Consider the following 20251-nt stretch of genomic DNA (forward strand, 5'->3'; position numbering starts at 1 on the left):
GTAGTATTCAATGAGGCGGGAGGAGGGAATAGTTTTCTAAAAGTTGAATTAAGCTAAAGAATAAAAATTGTAATTTTTATAAATGTAAACACTACAATTTTGACAAATCGTTCAATTCTTATGCCGGACACACAATATGAGCCTATACAGGAAACGATCGTTATACTATAATATAATATATTGTATATCACAACCAGTATTATTCGATTTTTGATTGTAGTACCTATATAGTACCTACCAATAGTGATTTATGAACGTGACTTTCTCAACGCATATGTTTATATTATACGTAATACTGTACAGTCATAGATTCTTGGGAGGCCTATCGTCTACAGGCATAACACTCATCGGAAGTGTTTATACTTTATACAAATATCTGGGTGACGGGATCAATGTAATATAATTCGCTTTTATGTAGGTGCGCCTTTATATATGTATACCACACACAACTCACAGAACCTACCCAATAAAACAGTAATAATAATAATAATAATATGTAAAACGTGTTTTCCTTCGCCGAGTGCATACCTATATCTCGCATCAAATAGCTCGCTGCTGTGTTATATATATACAACCCATATTATAATAATATTATATACTAAATTTATTTTATTCCTACATAGTTTATGTTTTTACGGATCACGAGACTAAATCAGTATATATAAGTACTTATAATATTATAATATGACGTTTTATATGTATACAGGTAATAGGTATTATAACATAATATCTATAATATAACGTTATCTAATTATCTGCTAAGGTATAATAGTATATATACTCATGTGGAATGTAACGCGCACGTTTGTCACTTTATGCTGTACGTGTAACACACGTATTCAGCAATTTTCCGATACTATTACGATTTCAACGGTATTTTTTCTTTTTTTTTTTTTTTTGTAAATCGATAATTACACACTAGCCCAGACAATATTAATTATTGTCGTCTTAACGCAGTCGTGTTTTTATAACATAAAAGACAGTAGATAGAGAGCTTTTTCTTTTTTCCTTCTTCAATCCGGACACATGCGTCCGCCGACCACGCCGCGCACGCGTATAATTACCAGCTATATACATGTATCCGCTACTTCTGCTTCGGCAGACGGCTCGCCTTCTTTACGATAATAATAATTATTATATATAGGAATAACCTCTCCTCTCGGATCTCGTGCGGCCAACACGTACTCACAATATTATATCCATTAACATTCCGAACGATCGTCGATATTGGTCCGCAACGCCATTGTAATATAATAGGTTAGGTATATATTATGTATATGTACGCCACTGCCATTTTACTGTATACGGCGAATATATATATATATACATACTGTGCTTGAAGATGTATAATTGCCGCCGCAGAGGACGGCAAACGCTACAAAATATTAAATTGACCGACGTAACGATATTACGCAGAGCGGGAACAACTATATACCTACTATTATATAGTATAGGTACCTAAATAACATCGTAACGTTTATGGTTAAACAAAAAACGTCGGTAAAATTTAATCTGTGAATTTTGTGTTTGATTTCCCGCTTTAAATATTTTTACTATATATTGTATAGATCATCAATTTTTTTTCGATTCAATTCAGTTTACTGTGTTCATAAATTATTTTTTTAAACGGTAAAATTGACGACGTTTGACTGATGTATCAGCTAGCGCGAGTGTATTTTCCAAACTGAGGGTATTTCTGAGGATGCGTCCACCTAAAAAGAATAACTTTGCTTAGTTGAAAAAATGAGAATTATGCACAAACCATTCCCGTATTATTTATTATACTATAATAATTATAGGTTTCATATTCATTAAACAAATACATCAGAACGTCATCGATATATTATAACCGATACACATATTCCCAATGTAGACGTGTAATATAATTTTGGTTTGTGCAATAAAGATGGGTTCAATGTTTCTAATTTATTTTCTTCTATATTTTGTTTCTTGCTAGTTGCTAGTGATTTTTTAATAATTATGTACTGTTATATATATGTATTCGATAACTAGGCGTAGTATTTATATAGTATTCATATCTTTCAAGATAATTTGCTAATGTCTCGAATGACCCGAATTGGTTTTTTATGGAATTTTACTAGATGAAAATTGTTGGCACTTACTTAATAAGAATATAGGACATATTAAATACATAATATGCGATATTTCCATGTATATACATATATAGGTCTAAATTCGATCTTAACTGTTTATCCACAGTTTTAGTATATAAGTTATGAATAAAATGTTGGTTGATCAATTTTCAGAAGAGATAAAATAAGACATCGAATATTTTTCACGTACCTGTAATATATTTCATTTGATTCGAATGTATACAATTTGTTGGTCATATTTCTCTGTTAACTTGACCGCAGAAAAAATTAGTATTCATCGAATCATTCACGCCAGTATAAACCATTTTACAGTTACGACTCTCGTGAAATAAATATATAATATACATGCGCTGACGACAGAAATTGCTAGATAATGCAAATTCATGACTCAATATCCGAAAATAGTTATGGCGGTAGACTACAACGACGACGACGTTTTGACTTTTTCTCGGGTCATATTTCCGAGGAAAAAAATTTAAATTTTAAAACACGTACCTCTGTTTGCGAAAAAAAACTTTCGCCGTTTTAAATCGTTGACCTAGAAATATCAAATAGGTTGTTATAATAATATTCGACCTACGTTCGTCATATATAATAATAATATATCGTACTCATAACATGTACATTACGTCTGCGCTACACCGTTACCGTTCGGATGAATAATAGTGACATAAAAAATAAATTCACACACAGGATTTAGGTACGACCACGCGTTCCATTTTATGTTTATAATACGACTTTCTACGTGATCACGGTTTTAACGCTTACGAATACATGACTAATCATTGAACAGGAATACAAAGCTTATGCGTTAATATCATAATGCGATTATGAAAAGTCGAATGCGGATGAATTGGTAAAACAACAAATACGTGATGCATACAATATACATTCCGTTTATTCGAATATTTCGATACAACGATATCTCTGTACTAATAATTACTATATTATAATATATTATTATACTAGATGTACCATTGACGGATTAGGAATTAGATCTTCAGAAAGGCTTTATGACTTTTGTAGACTTTTGTGAAATGTTGAAACATTATTATAGTATAATATAGGAAGTAAAGTGCATATTACTTATTGTTAAGTTTATGTATAGGTACTGATTCCAAACGGCTTTTAACTTATGAGTCTGTTTCTTATATTTTTGTTTATCTTGGAGTAGGGAAATTCTGGCCTACTGAATGTAAATCTAACGAAGGGTCGGAAAATAAAATAATTATTCTACAAATTTGGAAGGGGCCAATAATACACTGATTATGGTCGGTCGACTTCTCTTATTAGTGCTTGCGAACTTATATAGATATAATACGTTTCTGTATTCTGGACACGATGGCATACGAGCAGACGAGCAAGGTTACAAATTTATAACCAATAAATAAATACCAATTTGATTTTTAAATCTGTTCATTTTTGTCAGTCATGTGTGACATTTAATTGCAGTAAACTATGAACACAATGAGAATCACTTAAAACTTTACGTATTGTCTGCTTATTCTAGCACTATATTATTATGTTAAAATTAACACAATATTATATTACGAAAATGACTATACTCGATTTCACAAATTTTGTAAACAACGATTTTTTTGGTGGTTTTTTCTTGTTGTTATACATATCTTAGTATATTTAATAACAACGCATTATATTATTATTTGTATCATATATAAAAAAATTCACATTCGGGCATCGCTCTCTGATTTCAAGCGTGTCTTGTTGTATCATCGTAGAATTCGTGTATTGAATGGATATGTATTATTTCTGAAACATAATATAACCTACGTAGGAAACCAATAGATCGTCATTAATGGTATTATTATTTATTGATAGACATAAAACTTATTTGTGCTTAGTACTTATATTTTTCGATAAAATTTATGGTTGTCTTAATATTCGTTTATCCTATCAATTCATATATATTATATTGACAGTGCATAATTTATGAGGAATAATTACAGGCTTGGTAAATATTGTTAACACATATTTTGAAGTTTGTTTAACTATATTGTATCTTGTATTAATATTTACAAGCAACGTTATTGATCATGACTAGAGTTTGGTACTTTTGAATATTAATTATATTTATGAAAACTAAACACGTAAATAATCATCTTCACTAAAATAATTTTGTATTGATAAATTATTATAAGAATAAATTATTTAAAACTTAATTTTGGGAATCAAAAAATAAATTTAGTTATTTTTTTAAAAATATTTTAGTAATGTGTTTTATATAAGTTAAATTTTGTTTCATTTTCTTAATTTTGAATACAAATAAATTTTAATGGCATGTGCTTAAATATGATCTATATTTTTCAAGAAAACAAATTAAACACAAAACAAATACTTGTATTAAATTATATTTATAATGTGGTTATTATAATCAATAAAGAAAATATTGATTACAGCAAAATATATCGAATGAAACGTATCTAATATTATTTACATTTCTGTTTTTCGTACCTTTGAAAATATTAATATCAAACTTTCATTTAGTATTATCAAGTGCCTTGACTTTGTTTAATGCATTTATTATTAAGTAAATAAAAAAATTGTATAAAACATAATACCTAATGATATGTAGATAATAGATGATTGTATTTAATAAAACGTTTAAAACATAATAGGTGCGTAATATATTCATTATTGTTTTAATTGAATGATTATATTGTATAGGCGAAACTATAAACTGATTTACCGATATAATTGTTAGGCATATACATACTTCAGGGTGGGTCACATTTTATACGGAAACATGAACTAAAAATTATATTATATTATAAAACCATCCATGATAGTTGGTACATAATATACTACATTATACGGGTAAGTACTGATGACCAACGGGTATATTATGCACAGGAATCCACACCGTAACATCTATCTCGGAGATAAGCCGTACCTAACTAATTTAAATTCAATGACATATATACATATTATATGGGCCATGTACTCATGTTGCTTATACCCACACGATATGTGACACATTAATTTATATATATATATGTATATATTATATTATATATTTTTTAAACCATTAACATAATAATTATTATAATTTATCAACATTCTATCATAATATTGAGTGTATCTATTATTAGGTAATAATAATTAATTTTTTTTTTTAATTTTAAGTTTTTAATTAATCGATTTTATGATGCACTTACCTAATTAAATGCTATTATTAAGTAGTATTAATAAATAAATATTAGCATTTATGTGATTATCATTGCGTTGTATACAAAGATGATCTCTTCAAATATGAATTAAAAGCTCGGTACCTATCTATTCAAATATAACCCATAATATAGTATATATACGTGGCATATACCTATCTACTTACTGCGTCATATTTTGAAACTAAAATATAATTTAAAATTCTATTGCATTTTCGCTTAGCTAATGTATAATTATATTATGTTTATAGGCTATAATAATTGTTAGAAGTTCTTGAACTTGTACACACCACCGTGTTATCAAAACCCAAAGTATAGAAATATTTTATCGTAAATGAAAAAATCATTTTGAAATACCTAAATAAAAAAAAACCACTGTTCTATTTTCAAATACTTTTTTGAAGAATAAAGATTTACATTTTATATGGACTTACATTTTACGCATGATTAAAATTCTAATTGAAAAAGATCAAGGATGCAATTGATTTTCCGCTAGATTTTTTTCGCATCTATGACGCATTATTTCTCAGAAATGGATCGCCGGGTTCGACTAAAAAAAATATGTATATATATATATATATATATTCATGATTTTAACCAAGACAATTTTTATGGTGTGAATGCAGTGACACTTCACCCTCGGTTAATTTGCATTTTCCGTCATAATACGATTCAATACACTTAAATTGCATACTTAAGAATTGAGTACAATAAATGTTCCTACATCATATTTCAAACACAGTTACTATCATTTAGGTAATTTAAATTTAATCCTGTTTTAGTGTAACAAAACTCATTTACCTGCAGACTATAGCAGATTGAAATAAAATATGTATTATACATTTATACATTATATTATAGGTAGGTATTTTTCTCGAGCTTAAAAAAAAATTTACTGCAGTACTTAATATTAAATTTAGAGTTATAATATACTATATGAATCATACTTTATAAAAAATAAACGAGATAATGTAAATAGTTTTGGATAATTCACTGCAGTTAGTGGGATAAGTGAAAACGTGAAGCTGTAGGTCATAGCTTAGAGACTCCTGTGACTTAGTACATAATATCTACCAGCAAATATTGTTTAGTTTTTAATAACTGAAAATTAAAATGTCCAATATGATATAATATTTATAATATTATAAATATTTAAATTTATATTTTTCATAATAATAATAGACATTAAATTACTTTTAATATGATTAAATATTAGAAGTGACAATTAAAATGTTTCATTATCGTTAATATTATATTCGTAGTCACATTTTAGGTCTTGGTCGTAGAACAGCTTCAACGTATAAATTATAAATTCGGTGTTTACTATAAATGTTTATTATAAATTATTTCCGTTAGATATATATCCACAATCTACCTGTCCATCTGTCCATTAATCAAGTAATCGTACCTACATTATCAGCTGTTAATTTGATTAGCCATAAGCCCATAAATGATAAAAAAATCCCCTGTATTCTAATTCTATTTCCTATATTGGAATTATCTTGTATTGATAATTTTTTTCAGTTATTCATAAATTGAATTTCTATTTTAAATTTTTAAATTGAAATAATATTAAAATGTTTTCAATTTTTTAAAAAAACAGTTTTTTTGTTAAAAATGTTGATTATAATATTATCAAAGAAACAAAAACAATTAAAACGCTTAACTAAATTGTTAGTAGATTTATAAAAATGAATATTTAAAATATAGACTTAATTGGTCATTTGAAAAATTTAACTAAAAATAGTAGATACAAAATAATTATTTTTTACAGTAATGGACTTGTCTCATTATTCTGGAATTTATTTTATCATTGAATATATTCTATGACACTCACTAATACAATATTTTAAGGAAATTCATATTAATTATTATAATTTATAATATAATTATACATATTGGTTATTAAAAATTATGTTATTGACAATTGTATTTTTGTATTTAGAATGAAGAGTCATGGCATTTGTTCAGCAATGAAGTCTTCGTACAATAAAACATTATTACTTAAGATATCCATAATTGGATTGATCATCAGCCAAAGTTTAGTGAAATCGTATCCCTCGTGGGACACACAAACTACGATTACAGGTAATACCCAAAATTCTAATGACTATAATACCTAAATAATTTATTTAGTATAAACATGTATATGACGTATAAACCAACATAAGCATAATATACTGTTAACTGTTAAGTGTATACGGGTAATTATATACTATAAAAAATAATAAAGGTACTTACCTACATTTTAATCGTTAAAAATGCAAACACATATACATTTTAGATAACTATAACATCATACATTAACCGATAGAAAGTGAAAATGTTGATTAAAAATAATATTATATATCTATTTAAGCCTTTGCGTAATAAAAAGTGATATATCTAAAAGGGAAAATGAATAATAACTAAGTAATTATAATTTTATTTATATTTACAAAAATTAAATAACATACTCAGACAAAATTATAATACACGGATATTCGAGTTCTTAAATCGCAGTGCAATTGGATAATCAGTCGTAGGTTATTAACCTCGGTCAAAATCTACTACAGGTATTATAGTATACGAACAATGTTATAATAATTATATGTTTTATTCTGCTTATACCATTTCAAACCGTTAATTTATGTATATAAACTATTGGGAACTTCAAGTATGTAAGAAAATATGCGTGAACATAATTTTAGTCTATTGAAATTTGGAATAAATAATATTTAAAAAGTATTTTCGAACTACTAAAGGACCGAAACTATTATTTGTTTAATGATTGCGAATGTAAAAATAATTTATAAATAGTTTAAAAATAATTTTCAACATAATAATATTTTAGGTCGAATATCAATTGTATGATTATTTAGAAAATTAATTTTTTTTTAAATCATCCACGTTTATTAATATCTAACAGTTAATGAAGTAATAATTAATAATAAAAAAAATCGTGTCTCAAACAATTCAATACTCGTATATAACTCGACACTTGAACACTTTGTGTAATTATTTTAGTAGCTGCAAGCTCAGATAAATATGTGATTTAGGGAGTGTTATTTTACTGTTATAATTTTTCAACGTTATCGATATTAAAAATCAAATAAGTACATTTTATCTTTAATCTTAATAAACCAAATCAGGAAAACAGTAAGGTCACGATCGTTTTAAAACATATCCAAGTATAATAAACTCAATGACTTTTCAAGAATGGTATAGCTGATGTCCTGATGACACTTTCTTTAGTTTAACTCGTATTATAATGAAGTGAATAATAGTCTTCGGGAGGTAGGTATAAACAAACTATGTTTACAGTTAGGAATGAGTCATTACTGTTATAGTGTTATAACATAGGCATGTACTATTCTCAAATATAAGTAACTTTTCAACGTGTAACCTACCTATACCTACTATAATAATTAATATTACTTATAAGTCGCAGAAGTCATATCTTATTTGCGCATTTAAGCATCTAAGATTGTTGTTGACTGTTTTTATTTAATTGAGCTAGCTACCATTTACTCAATATATAAAATAAATATATTTTCGATTCGCTACATTTGATCGTGTTTTTTAAAATATTTCTGACCAGTTCAATTTATCTAGCTGAGGCAAATGTTCACTTTATTTAATTTGTGCTCGGATAGAGTGTCTACTTTAGGACTAGGGTTAAGTTTGTATTGTTTATGCATTTTTTTCTCCGTCCTATATTATAAAAATGGAACGAACAATAACATAGATTAATTTAAAAAACAATCCTGAATCGTATGAATGCAATGCATATACTTATAATTATAATACACAGATAATATACGGGACTACGATGATGTATGGGTAGGTAGGTTAATATTTTAAATTTTAATGTGTAACAATTGCAGTGACAATCGAACACCTAAGTAGAACGACAAACGTCTTGCGTTTTTATTTTTCTTGGAGGCAAAATAAAATCACGTTCAACAAACAACTATGCGCACAATGCAAGCTGAACATTGGCGCATACATTAAAAAAACTTGTTTTTCCACTACCTTTACGGGTACGGGTTTTTTGTGGGCACAATACAAGACAAGATAACTGTTAATCGAAACACACGCTGGCGCGCGCGTACACTCTCAATCTACTGACCTACAAACTGGCCAGACACAACTCTGGCCCATTGTCTACACCTATATATGTATATATTATACACATATGTATGTGTGTACCTATATGATGCGCTGTATACAGGGTGATCCATTTATAAGCTACATAATTCCTGTAATAATTTTCAAAGTCAACTTTTGTATTATTGAAGAAAAAAAACGTTTTTATATGGGTTTCAATATAATTACACAATATTATCCAATTTTTTTTCGGTTTTTTTTAATGATAATCAAGTTTTCAAAACATCATGATTAGAAGCAGAATACATCTAAAAAACTAAAAACGTAGATGTATTAATATTAGATAGGAAACAAATAGTTATTGATTGATTAAAATATGTTTTTAATTTTTTTAAGTTCACGCGAGTAGATTAGGTACTTCACTGTACAACTTGCAGGCATCTCTTGTCCTTAGTTATCAACTTAAATTAGTTATTACTTATAAAAAATAAGCTTTCTATTCAATGTTTAATATTTATTCATTACCTAATGTTTTTATATTATAAAAGTATCTGTGTTTAGTTATGCAATTAAAAATGCATAGATCGTCCATAAAAAAATTAAAGAACCACAAGATAAGAAAATTATTTTTATAAACATCATAATTAATATATTTCAATTTTAAATAATTTTCAAAAACCCGCAACAACCGACTTGATCATTCCGTATATTGTTATGTGTGTCAGTATTTTATAAACATTTTTCACCACATAGGTATTTGTTATAATAATAATAATAATAATACACACCCACTGCAATGGACAAGAGTAGCCGATTAAGGATAAGGGAAGTAGCATTCTTTCCGCAGTCGGAAAGACTCGCTAACAGATGAGTAATAGGCCGAAATTACTACTTACCTTACTATCTATTAACAATTTAAAATTGTGAATAGAATATGAATAGATTAATTGCTATTATAAATTAACGGTGGGTAGACAACCATAGATATGTAGTTTGTACCTTCGATAAAATGTATTATAATATAGTATACTATTCAGCAAACTTTTAATCTTTATTCCATATTAAAAATGACAATGAAATAAAATATATATTAATAAATTATTAAACCATACGTTGACAATATTGAACGATTAATGATTAAACAAAAAATATTTTCATATTTTTATAATATTGTTATTGTATATTAAAGTTGAAAATAAGTATGGATTAGGTAAGTATAACAAAACAAAAATGTTACATTATATCATTTAATCATTATTATATTACATAGGTACCAAGTTGGTTAATAAATAGACACCTACCGTTTATAACGTGAAAATCGATTTTGGTTTTTTGGAGTAACTCAAACCTGAAATTTATTTTTCAGATTATTTTGACTCTTTTTAAGCTATTTGTATTCATTTGAAATTTGAATTTTTTTTATAAGTGTATAAATGCAAATATTTAAAATAAATTTCCATAACTTATTTTTGCTTTGGAATTTTAAAGTAAAAATATTGCCAAAATCCTTAAAAATCATGAAAATTGAAAATATTCACACATTTCATAGCTACGGCTTGGACAATTTAAATTAAAGTTCCTCACAATTAGTTTATACTAAAAACCAAAAACTTTAAAATAATATAAACGCATAATTTATTTTTATAGACATTTTTAGTTCCAATTTTGAACGAAATTAAGTACATATTTAAAATATGAATAATAATATTCATTATTTTGTTATAGTTCAAAAATATTATTTGGTAGAATATAAAACTTTTATTAAAATTTAAGCTGATGGATACTCTCTAAACCTCCACTCAGAATCGTTTATCTTGTACAATGATTTATTATTAAATTAAAATTCAACACATCTATTACAGTGAGTGAATACAATTGCAGTCTATTAAATATACACCACATAAACGAATTAATTTAAAGAAAAATAGATAAATTTCTAACCATTTCTAATGTTATACAGGATTGTGCACTTGTATAGTAAAGCTTGGACTTTTGGTCCTAATATAACATTAAAAGATGATAATTATAGCTAGGTACAAGCCATAACTAATTACATGCAGTATTGTAACAAGTTTAATTTTTCACGAAATATATAATATTAGTTATAATATAATTGATTTTCATTGTAATTTAACAAAATAAATGTTTTACTATTTAATATTTATACTTCTGTACTATACAGACTCTATACTTTATATAGATAAAATATAGGTAGTTACTTATGTATTTTATAAAAACTAGCTCATTTAATAAAATATAATACACTTTTGATTTTTAACATTTTCACTACAAATGAGTAATTTTAATTTACAACTTAACTTTATAATAGTAAGTACTGTAATACAATAGTACCTAAATTGTTACATTTTACAACTAGACATTTCATACATTTTTAATTTATTCTATTTATTTAATTATATTTTATGTAAACGTGCTTTTAGTTAATTAAAAATTATTCGTATGAATAAAAAATAACTATCGTTAGTACATACAATTCATTTTTGATTACTCGTACAAAGATTTTTCTTCACCTTTTATCGATTTATGATCAATACAGGACATTTACACGCAAGTCACATGCACTGCTTCTTTTTTAACCATCTCATTATTTAGTAATTTTATATTTAATATAGAATTCACACAGCATACATAAAGTTCAGTGAAGTTAAAATTCCCACATTTTTATAAGCTTGACCAGTCTAACCAGCATTTATTCACAAGACAGAACCAGTTATGAGTGCAATTAAAAATAATTTGTCATAGCAAGTATAAATTGAACGCAATATAGAATTTATGATGAGCTTAACGTCATAAATAATTATTATTGGCATCGTAAATGTAATAATCGCTCATCTTTGATAAATATAAATACCTATCATACTACGATAATATACTTACTATATTATAACTACATTTATATATGTAAGACGGATACAGGTAGATTATACCTATATATTATATTGATTTTAGTTATTAGGTATACTTATTATTATATCGTTGGAGATGGGCAGTAACAGATCTTTAGTGAAATGGCATTTATAAGTTTATAACATCTATAAAATGTTATTATTTTATTAAGATATATTTTTTAATACTACTTGTAACTAATAATTAATTCAATAGATAGTTCAATATTTTTTAGTTGTGATATTTAGACTTTAAATACAAGTAATAAATAATAAAAAAAAAATATTTCTTACTAATTTTTAAAAATATTATACTATAAGTATACATATAGGACATGGACGGTATAATTCTATTAAATGATGGCCATGAACTTACAAAAATTCTGTACAACATTGTGAGTTATAACATTGTTGGTACATAGATAGACAGATCCTCTGTGTTTCGTATGAATGGTAAAATATGAGTACTTAAGAGAGACCATTGTTTTTAGAATATTATAATTCATAGCTCTTTATTATTTATTCTATTTGTTATTATTATTATTATTTTTTGTTATGATAATATGACAATCAAATGTGTTTTATTATAACTACACAATATTAATAGTTTTAGACTCTAAGCAGAAAAATGAAAATGAATATATTAATTTTACAATGATGTATAGTTTTTTATTTATACATACGTCTGAAGACATTTTTTATACTAGAAAAATTGCTACGTTTTTCAACTTCGAGAATAGATTTTAGTAATAGCAGTACTCTAGGGTAAAAAGTGCCCTAAGTATTTTATAAAATAATTAAGAAAATCCCGAAATTTTTACTGAAATAAAATTTTCAATTTTGTATGTTGTTGTGACTCATAAATAAATAATTTTTAGGTCATAAAACAAAAATACATATTAGCATTTACTAGACAAAAAAAAAATTATTTCATATTATTGTATACTTCCTAAAACTATGCAAATTTAATAGAAGGTTCCTTGTAAGTATAGTTGTTACTAAAACCAAAACATAGGCCAATTTTTATGTATATTTGAAGCTAAAATTTGGGCAAAGTTAGATATTTAAACAAAGCATAAAGGTTTAAGTTATTTTGTTGTAATTAAAAAATGTTGATCGTTGAACTTAAAAACTTGAAGTATATTATTATTCTTTATAAACACAATTATTTATCGTCGAGTTAATAAATTTAAAAAACCATAAATTATAATATACAGGTATACATTACGCAATGAATAATACTCGATAACGATCGAATAGGTGTATACTCTACAGGTTATACTAGGTATCTACAGCCAATTTTTTGGATTAAAATTACAAACGCCACACATTATCGTTTCTAGTACCTATATTATTTTGATAAATAAATCATAATACGGTGTGTTGCAGATTTTGGTCGCAATATCAGACAACTGCCATGCGTCAGCCGAAGGTCCGGGGAGACGGGCGTGTGCATGTTCGCCTACTCGTGCGCCAAAGCGAACGGCACGCATCTGGGCACCTGCATCGATCGATTCTACTTCGGTAGCTGCTGCAAGACTCAGTCGGCTGCCGACATCGACGCGGCCAGCGAACCGGACAACTACCTGAACAGCGTGGACAACAACGACGTGGCCGGCCCGGCCGCAACCACGGACACGAAAACGGGCGCGCCACTGCACCTGCTACATCAGACGACGGGCGCCACCGCCGACAGATACAGCACGCCGAGGCCGAGCTCGACGACGGTAACCGGTTACCCGACGTCCACTTCACAGTCGTACAAGCCCACCGGCCATTTCGCCGTGTCGTCGTCCACGCCGTCCACCACCACGTCCACGTCCACGTCTCGCACCCAATACACAGAGATATCGGTGTCGAGCGGCACAAAGCCATCGTACGCGAGCAGCAACAGCATCAGCAGTTCGCCGCCCACCGGTTCGATATCGTCTTCGTACTCGACGACGATATCACAATCGACGAAACCGATGCCGTCGACCACTTTTTCCACTGCCAAGCCTTCGGTCAAGCCGACATCGTTCAAACCGCCGCCGATCAGGGACCAAGCCACTACCGCCACGGCCACGGCTTCTGTTACAACGGCCGCCGTCCAAAAGCCAAAGCCTCAGACCGCGAGACCGACCGTCCAGTTTAGCGTTCCCAGCTCAACGGCCAGCTTTTCACACGAACCTACTACGAAACCCGTCGCCACGACCGGTCAACCGTACACCACGATGACGTCCATGCGTCCCGGCCCGCAGCATAACAGCACCGTCACAGCCACGTTCTCTACAACCAAACCCGTCATGAAACCGTCGAGCACCACGTACAAATCGACGGTAGCGTCCACGGCCCCGTCGTCGACGACCGTCGCGTCTGCACAAAAGGTCAAACCACAAACCACAGCCAAACCCACCGCGACGACGGTCAAACCAAAACCTACCACCGGAAAACCGGAAGCGTACGGATCCACTGTCGAATCCGCGACCGGATCCACGTACGCGACTCGCTCAACGGTCGAAAACGTCACTGAGATCATCGCCAATTTCACTGCGGCAACCACGAACGGTCAGAGTCAGACACCGAGCTACGCCAGCATGACGACCGTCACGTCTACCTCGCCGACCCTGGTCACTTGGACCACTCTCGACAAAGTTCCCGTTGTACCGGCCGAAAACACGAAACCACCACCGCCACCACCAACCAGTAAGTTTTTGTTTGAAACTCCCATTTAGTCAAAAAAATTTTGTATCATTAATAACATGTTATTTATGTTTTAGTGACGCACAAGCCATCGGTTATCGACGGTTCGACACTTCCTTCTTGGGTCAAACTCCCAGTCGAGACACATGAACCAAACACAGTCGGTACACCGCCGAAAGAGAGCAGCTCTAGTGCATCATACTCGTCGACGATGACGATGCCCAAGCCGACGACCCTACCTAGTCCATCCGATAATGACATCGTTATGACTTCAAACAGTGTCGATACGACATACAGTAGCACGCAAAATCCTTCGAGTACATTGTCAATGCTTACGCAGTCGACTTCGACGGATTCCATCGAAGCCGGAAATGCTCCTCTGAATATGTCCAACTACAAAGATGGTAAGTTAATCATTTATATGATACATTATAATATTTATGTCATGAATGAAATAAATTATTAAAACCTTTGTTTCCTAAAAATAGTTTGTGGAAGACGACTTTTCCCAACTGCTAGAATAGTAGGAGGTGAAAAAGTTTCATTTGGCAAATGGCCATGGCAGGTAAGTTAATTAAAAATTTGGAGTAAAATTTTAATAAAATATAACCAATAAAATGATTTTTTGTATTAAAGATTTCGTTAAGACAATGGAGGACGTCTACATACTTACATAAATGTGGGGCGGCATTATTCAACGAAAACTGGGCTGTAACTGCTGCGCATTGTGTTGAAAAGTAAATAAAATATCAGATATAGGTCTATCGGTTTTATGTTTTGCAATAAATATATTCTTACAATTGAATTGATTTAATTTTTGAATCTAATCATTTTAGCGTTCCTCCGAGTGATTTACTCCTCAGACTCGGTGAACACGATTTGTCAGTAGAAGAAGAACCTTACGGTTACGAAGAACGAAGAATACAAATAGTCGCATCACATCCACAGTTTGATCCCAGAACTTTTGAATATGACTTGGCCCTTTTGCGATTCTACGAACCCGTTAAGTTTCAACCAAATATCATACCTGTTTGCGTTCCTGAAGATGATTCAAATTTTGTAGGTTCTTCTGCCTACGTCACCGGATGGGGGAGATTATATGAAGGTTAACATTTAAATATTAATATAATAAAACAATATCAAGGGCTTAGAGCAATATAATTATATATATATATTGAGTACCCATATATTACTGTATTTAATGTAAAAATAAAATATTGTACTTGTGTTTTATTGATAATGAAGTATATATTATTTAAAAAAAAATAATAACAACATTTTATAAAATAAAATCTTCTTCTTTTTCATAAATAGACGGGCCGCTTCCTAGTGTTCTACAAGAAGTGACAGTTCCTGTGATCAACAATTCTGTTTGCGAAACTATGTACCGTGCAGCTGGATACATTGAACACATACCAGATATATTTATCTGCGCTGGTTGGAAAAAAGGAGGTTTCGATTCGTGCGAAGTGAGAATTAATCCATAACTTAATATTTTAATGGTTTAAAAGATAGGAAAATTAATTAAAAAAAAAATATATTATGTTTGTAGGGTGATTCCGGTGGTCCTATGGTAATCCAAAGACCAGACAAGAGATGGTTACTAGCCGGTATTATATCATGGGGTATTGGATGTGCTGAACCAAATCAACCCGGTGTATACACTAGAATTTCTAAGTTCAAAGACTGGATCAATCAGATATTGCAATTTTAACGGACAAAACAAACGCGCAACACTCGACATAACCATTCAAAATATCATATCAAGTCGGTCGGTTGTACAACCACAGTTTTTAGACATTTTTTTTTGTTCCTAATGATTTTATACAGTACTCATAGTATATGTTTTTTTCGCACGACTTGTAACAAAAGAACATCATGCGGAATGGTCAGTTTAAGTGTTATTGATCAGTGTGAATAGTTTCTAATTTTGTTCGTATACGTTTATTGCTAATAGGAGAGGTGTTTTATTTACAGCAAACACAGCCGTTTTATAGATCTCTATAGACTATTACGTCAACGGATGCAATTAAATAGAACATCTTTTTTAGATATTGATCGACACGTCACACATTGTATACTTGTTATAGTTGTTTTCACTAGATGTATGTCTTATTATTCTTATTCACGTGGAAGTACGCTCGTCTTTAAACTATTGAGTTGTCCATCAGTGTAATACTTGACAGACACCTTCACGAATTGATTTTGCTATACAAAGGACATAATATTGTTACGACTCACAATGTTCCTTTTATTTCAAACACCATAATACTTAAAATTATATGCGATTTAATAATTCTTACTAAATAAATACAAATTGAAATTTTATAGATAATAATTATTAGACAAAATCAAAGATAAAATATTGAAATATTTATTTTGTGTAACATTAAGTATGAATATACATAATTTATCAAAAAAATAATATCATTCAATCAGTCGATAAATAATATTTTAACTGAAGCCAAAAATATTAACTATTATTATGATTAAAAATTTGATCTTATTGTTTATTCGTGTTAATAATTTTCATATTTTATACTGTTCAATTAATAGTGGTTATTCATTTTATCATTGGTTTAATTAATTCATTTCTCCTTAAATCATGTTTTAACAGTCAATTTTAGTAAATCACATAAATTAAAAATCACATACGAATCTGTTAATATTGAAATACTAATTTTTTCGTTTTCAAAAAATTTTAATCGGACATTTGTTTCATTTTATAGTTTATGTCTATTGATTTATTATAACTTATTCGTACATAGTATATATATATAATATTATTATTATCTATAGATATATTTGTTGTTAAATGCTACCATAAGTACAATTTACCGTTAATTGGTTTATAGACATAACTTTTACTACCAAAATTTAATTAATTTTGGTTTTGATTTCACTTTGACAACATACGAGTACATTCACATGAAGAAAGTACATGTATTTTTAGGAGTTTGAGATCGAATATATTTTGAGGGTGTTTTAAAAAATAAATATATTTAGGTATACTAAAATAACGGGAATTAATTTATTTTAATTATCTAATTTATTAGTATTTTTGTAATTTATTGTTAATATAAATTTAATTAATAATTTATGTATTGTGATATAACTTAATTATAAAAGTAAATATATTTTTATCATACATTATTTATTATAAGTATATAAAAATATTTTATATTCTTATGAGATGTAGCACATTTTAGCCAGTGCTCATTCTATTTATATTCATAATTAGTACCTATGGTAAGTTAACGTGTTTCAGAGAAATCCAATTTATATTTTAGATAATTTACACACGTAATGTTTTCTTATAATTTGTTCAAATTAAATATAGGTAAAATATTTTTTATTTAAGCAATATAAAATATTGAATTTAAAATCGGTTAAGGTATAAATCCATTTTATGTATTAGGCTGGGTATTTGCATCAAAGTAATTATTATTGTGATAATATATTTTGAGGTTTCTCTGAAACATTGTAAATATTATAGTAATTACCTATATTTATAAATATGATTTATGTAAACAAATGTATGAAAGTACATTGTGTAATTTAATGTGTATAGGTATAGGTTTTACAAGATTAGTGACCAAATTTAGAAAAAATATATTTATAACATAAAAGTGACTATATAGTATATAAACTCAATTGTAAAAATAAGTGGTTTTATTTTTTAAATAAAGTTTTTATACAATAATTTTGTTTTAAATTATGATATAATATTATAATACATACTTTTACTACTTAAAAGTATTAAAAATATTATCGCCTTACAAGAAGATTTTTAATCGATCAGCCACATGTCGTAGGTTTATACTTACCTAATCAATACAATCACTGGGTGTAAGAATGATGATGTAAATTATACCTGCACATGACATATCATGATATTTATTATTTTTATATATATTATATAAATATAATATGTTATGGCCAGGCGCGTACACAAAAAAATATTTTGGGAGGGGTTTTGGTTTTAAATTTTTATTCTTATATAATCTAACCTAAGGTTATAAATAATAAAACTTATTTCCTGAAATTTCGGGAGGGGGGGGGGTTTGAACCCCTAAAACCCCCCCTTGTGTACGCGCCTGGTTATGGCCCATAGACAAGTAAAATACCGAGTGTTTTATAAAATGCTCGAACAATGCTTTTTAAGTTATAACCTATACATGTAGGGGCGGATAATTTAGAACAGAGGTTCCCAAACTTTTTATTGTACGACCTATTTTGGATTTTTTTTTAATTTGGCAACCCACAAAAACAATGAATGACCTTTTTTAGTGAATCAGTTGCTTGCAACAATATAATATATGTATATATTATATGTATATTTATTTTTAATACAATAATACAGCGCGACCCACAGTTTGGGAACCTCTGATTTAGAAAATACATACCTATCATATTAAGTCCAAACATTTTATACACCTAGTAACCAAACTGACGAAAGCTAAAAAAAATATATGAAGATAAATTTTTTGAGTTTAATTTGTATATAATTACATATTATATATATTCAGAGTAAGAATACATACATGCAATTACTAATTAGGTAGGTACCTTCATTTTTTATTTTATAATAAAAACATACGTTTTTTTTTTTAATAAATAATTTCATAAGGTATCATTATATTTTTTAGTCCACTCAATTTATTGAAAACAATCATAATCATACACTTTATAATATATTCATTCATACATAACTAAGAATACAATTCAAAAAACACAATGATTCGATTTTTAAGTCAGATTGCGAGAATTAAATGAAGAATAAAAATGTTTATTTAATTTATATGAATATTAAATTTGAATATTTATGTATGTTATAGTTTCTACACCTGCACGACATTAAAATTAAAATACTTTACTTCTCTCGAGAATCGTAACCAAACCAAAAAGAACCGGTTCTTAAACCAGAATTGTGGTAGCCAGAACCTATCATTTGAATATTTTAAAATAGTTCGAACCAAAAATGGAACTTTTATGAAAAATATTGTGTTTTGAAATGATTATTAATTTTGATTTTACGTGATTTTTTTTTCTAGTATAGTAAAAACGGCTTTGATAAATTATTTTTCCATTATTTTTATGAACTTGGATAAAGTTTTGCAATACAAACATCCTATCGGTAAAATGTAAACAAGCTTAATTTACTTATATAGGAGAAGGGCAAAATTGTATGTTAAGGTTTATCTATTATTTTATGAAGAAATATGATTTTTAATGCGTTTTAAAACTTACATGACTATGACTTTAAAGTTTGGAT

General features: G+C 28.7%; 1 protein-coding gene across 4 annotated transcripts in view; it reads left to right on the plus strand.

Annotated features, from left to right (window-relative positions):
• The window catches only part of LOC114130101 (serine proteinase stubble-like), a 28643-nt gene extending 9964 nt beyond the window's left edge, over positions 1-18679 (plus strand). For all 4 annotated transcript variants that reach the window (XM_027994991.2, XM_027994992.2, XM_027994993.2 and 1 more), the window contains 8 exons: positions 7245-7387; positions 13684-14979; positions 15054-15380; positions 15465-15541; positions 15613-15713; positions 15813-16081; positions 16291-16445; positions 16529-18679. In XM_027994991.2, the coding sequence (XP_027850792.2) occupies positions 7246-7387; positions 13684-14979; positions 15054-15380; positions 15465-15541; positions 15613-15713; positions 15813-16081; positions 16291-16445; positions 16529-16690 (2529 nt within the window). In that variant the 5' untranslated portion in view covers position 7245 and the 3' untranslated portion in view covers positions 16691-18679. The remainder of the gene's footprint in view (positions 1-7244; positions 7388-13683; positions 14980-15053; positions 15381-15464; positions 15542-15612; positions 15714-15812; positions 16082-16290; positions 16446-16528) is intronic.
• The last annotated feature ends 1572 nt before the right edge of the window (positions 18680-20251 follow it).

Source organism: Aphis gossypii, chromosome X (genome assembly GCF_020184175.1).
Source record: "Aphis gossypii isolate Hap1 chromosome X, ASM2018417v2, whole genome shotgun sequence".
Taxonomy (NCBI): Eukaryota; Metazoa; Arthropoda; class Insecta; order Hemiptera; family Aphididae; genus Aphis; species Aphis gossypii.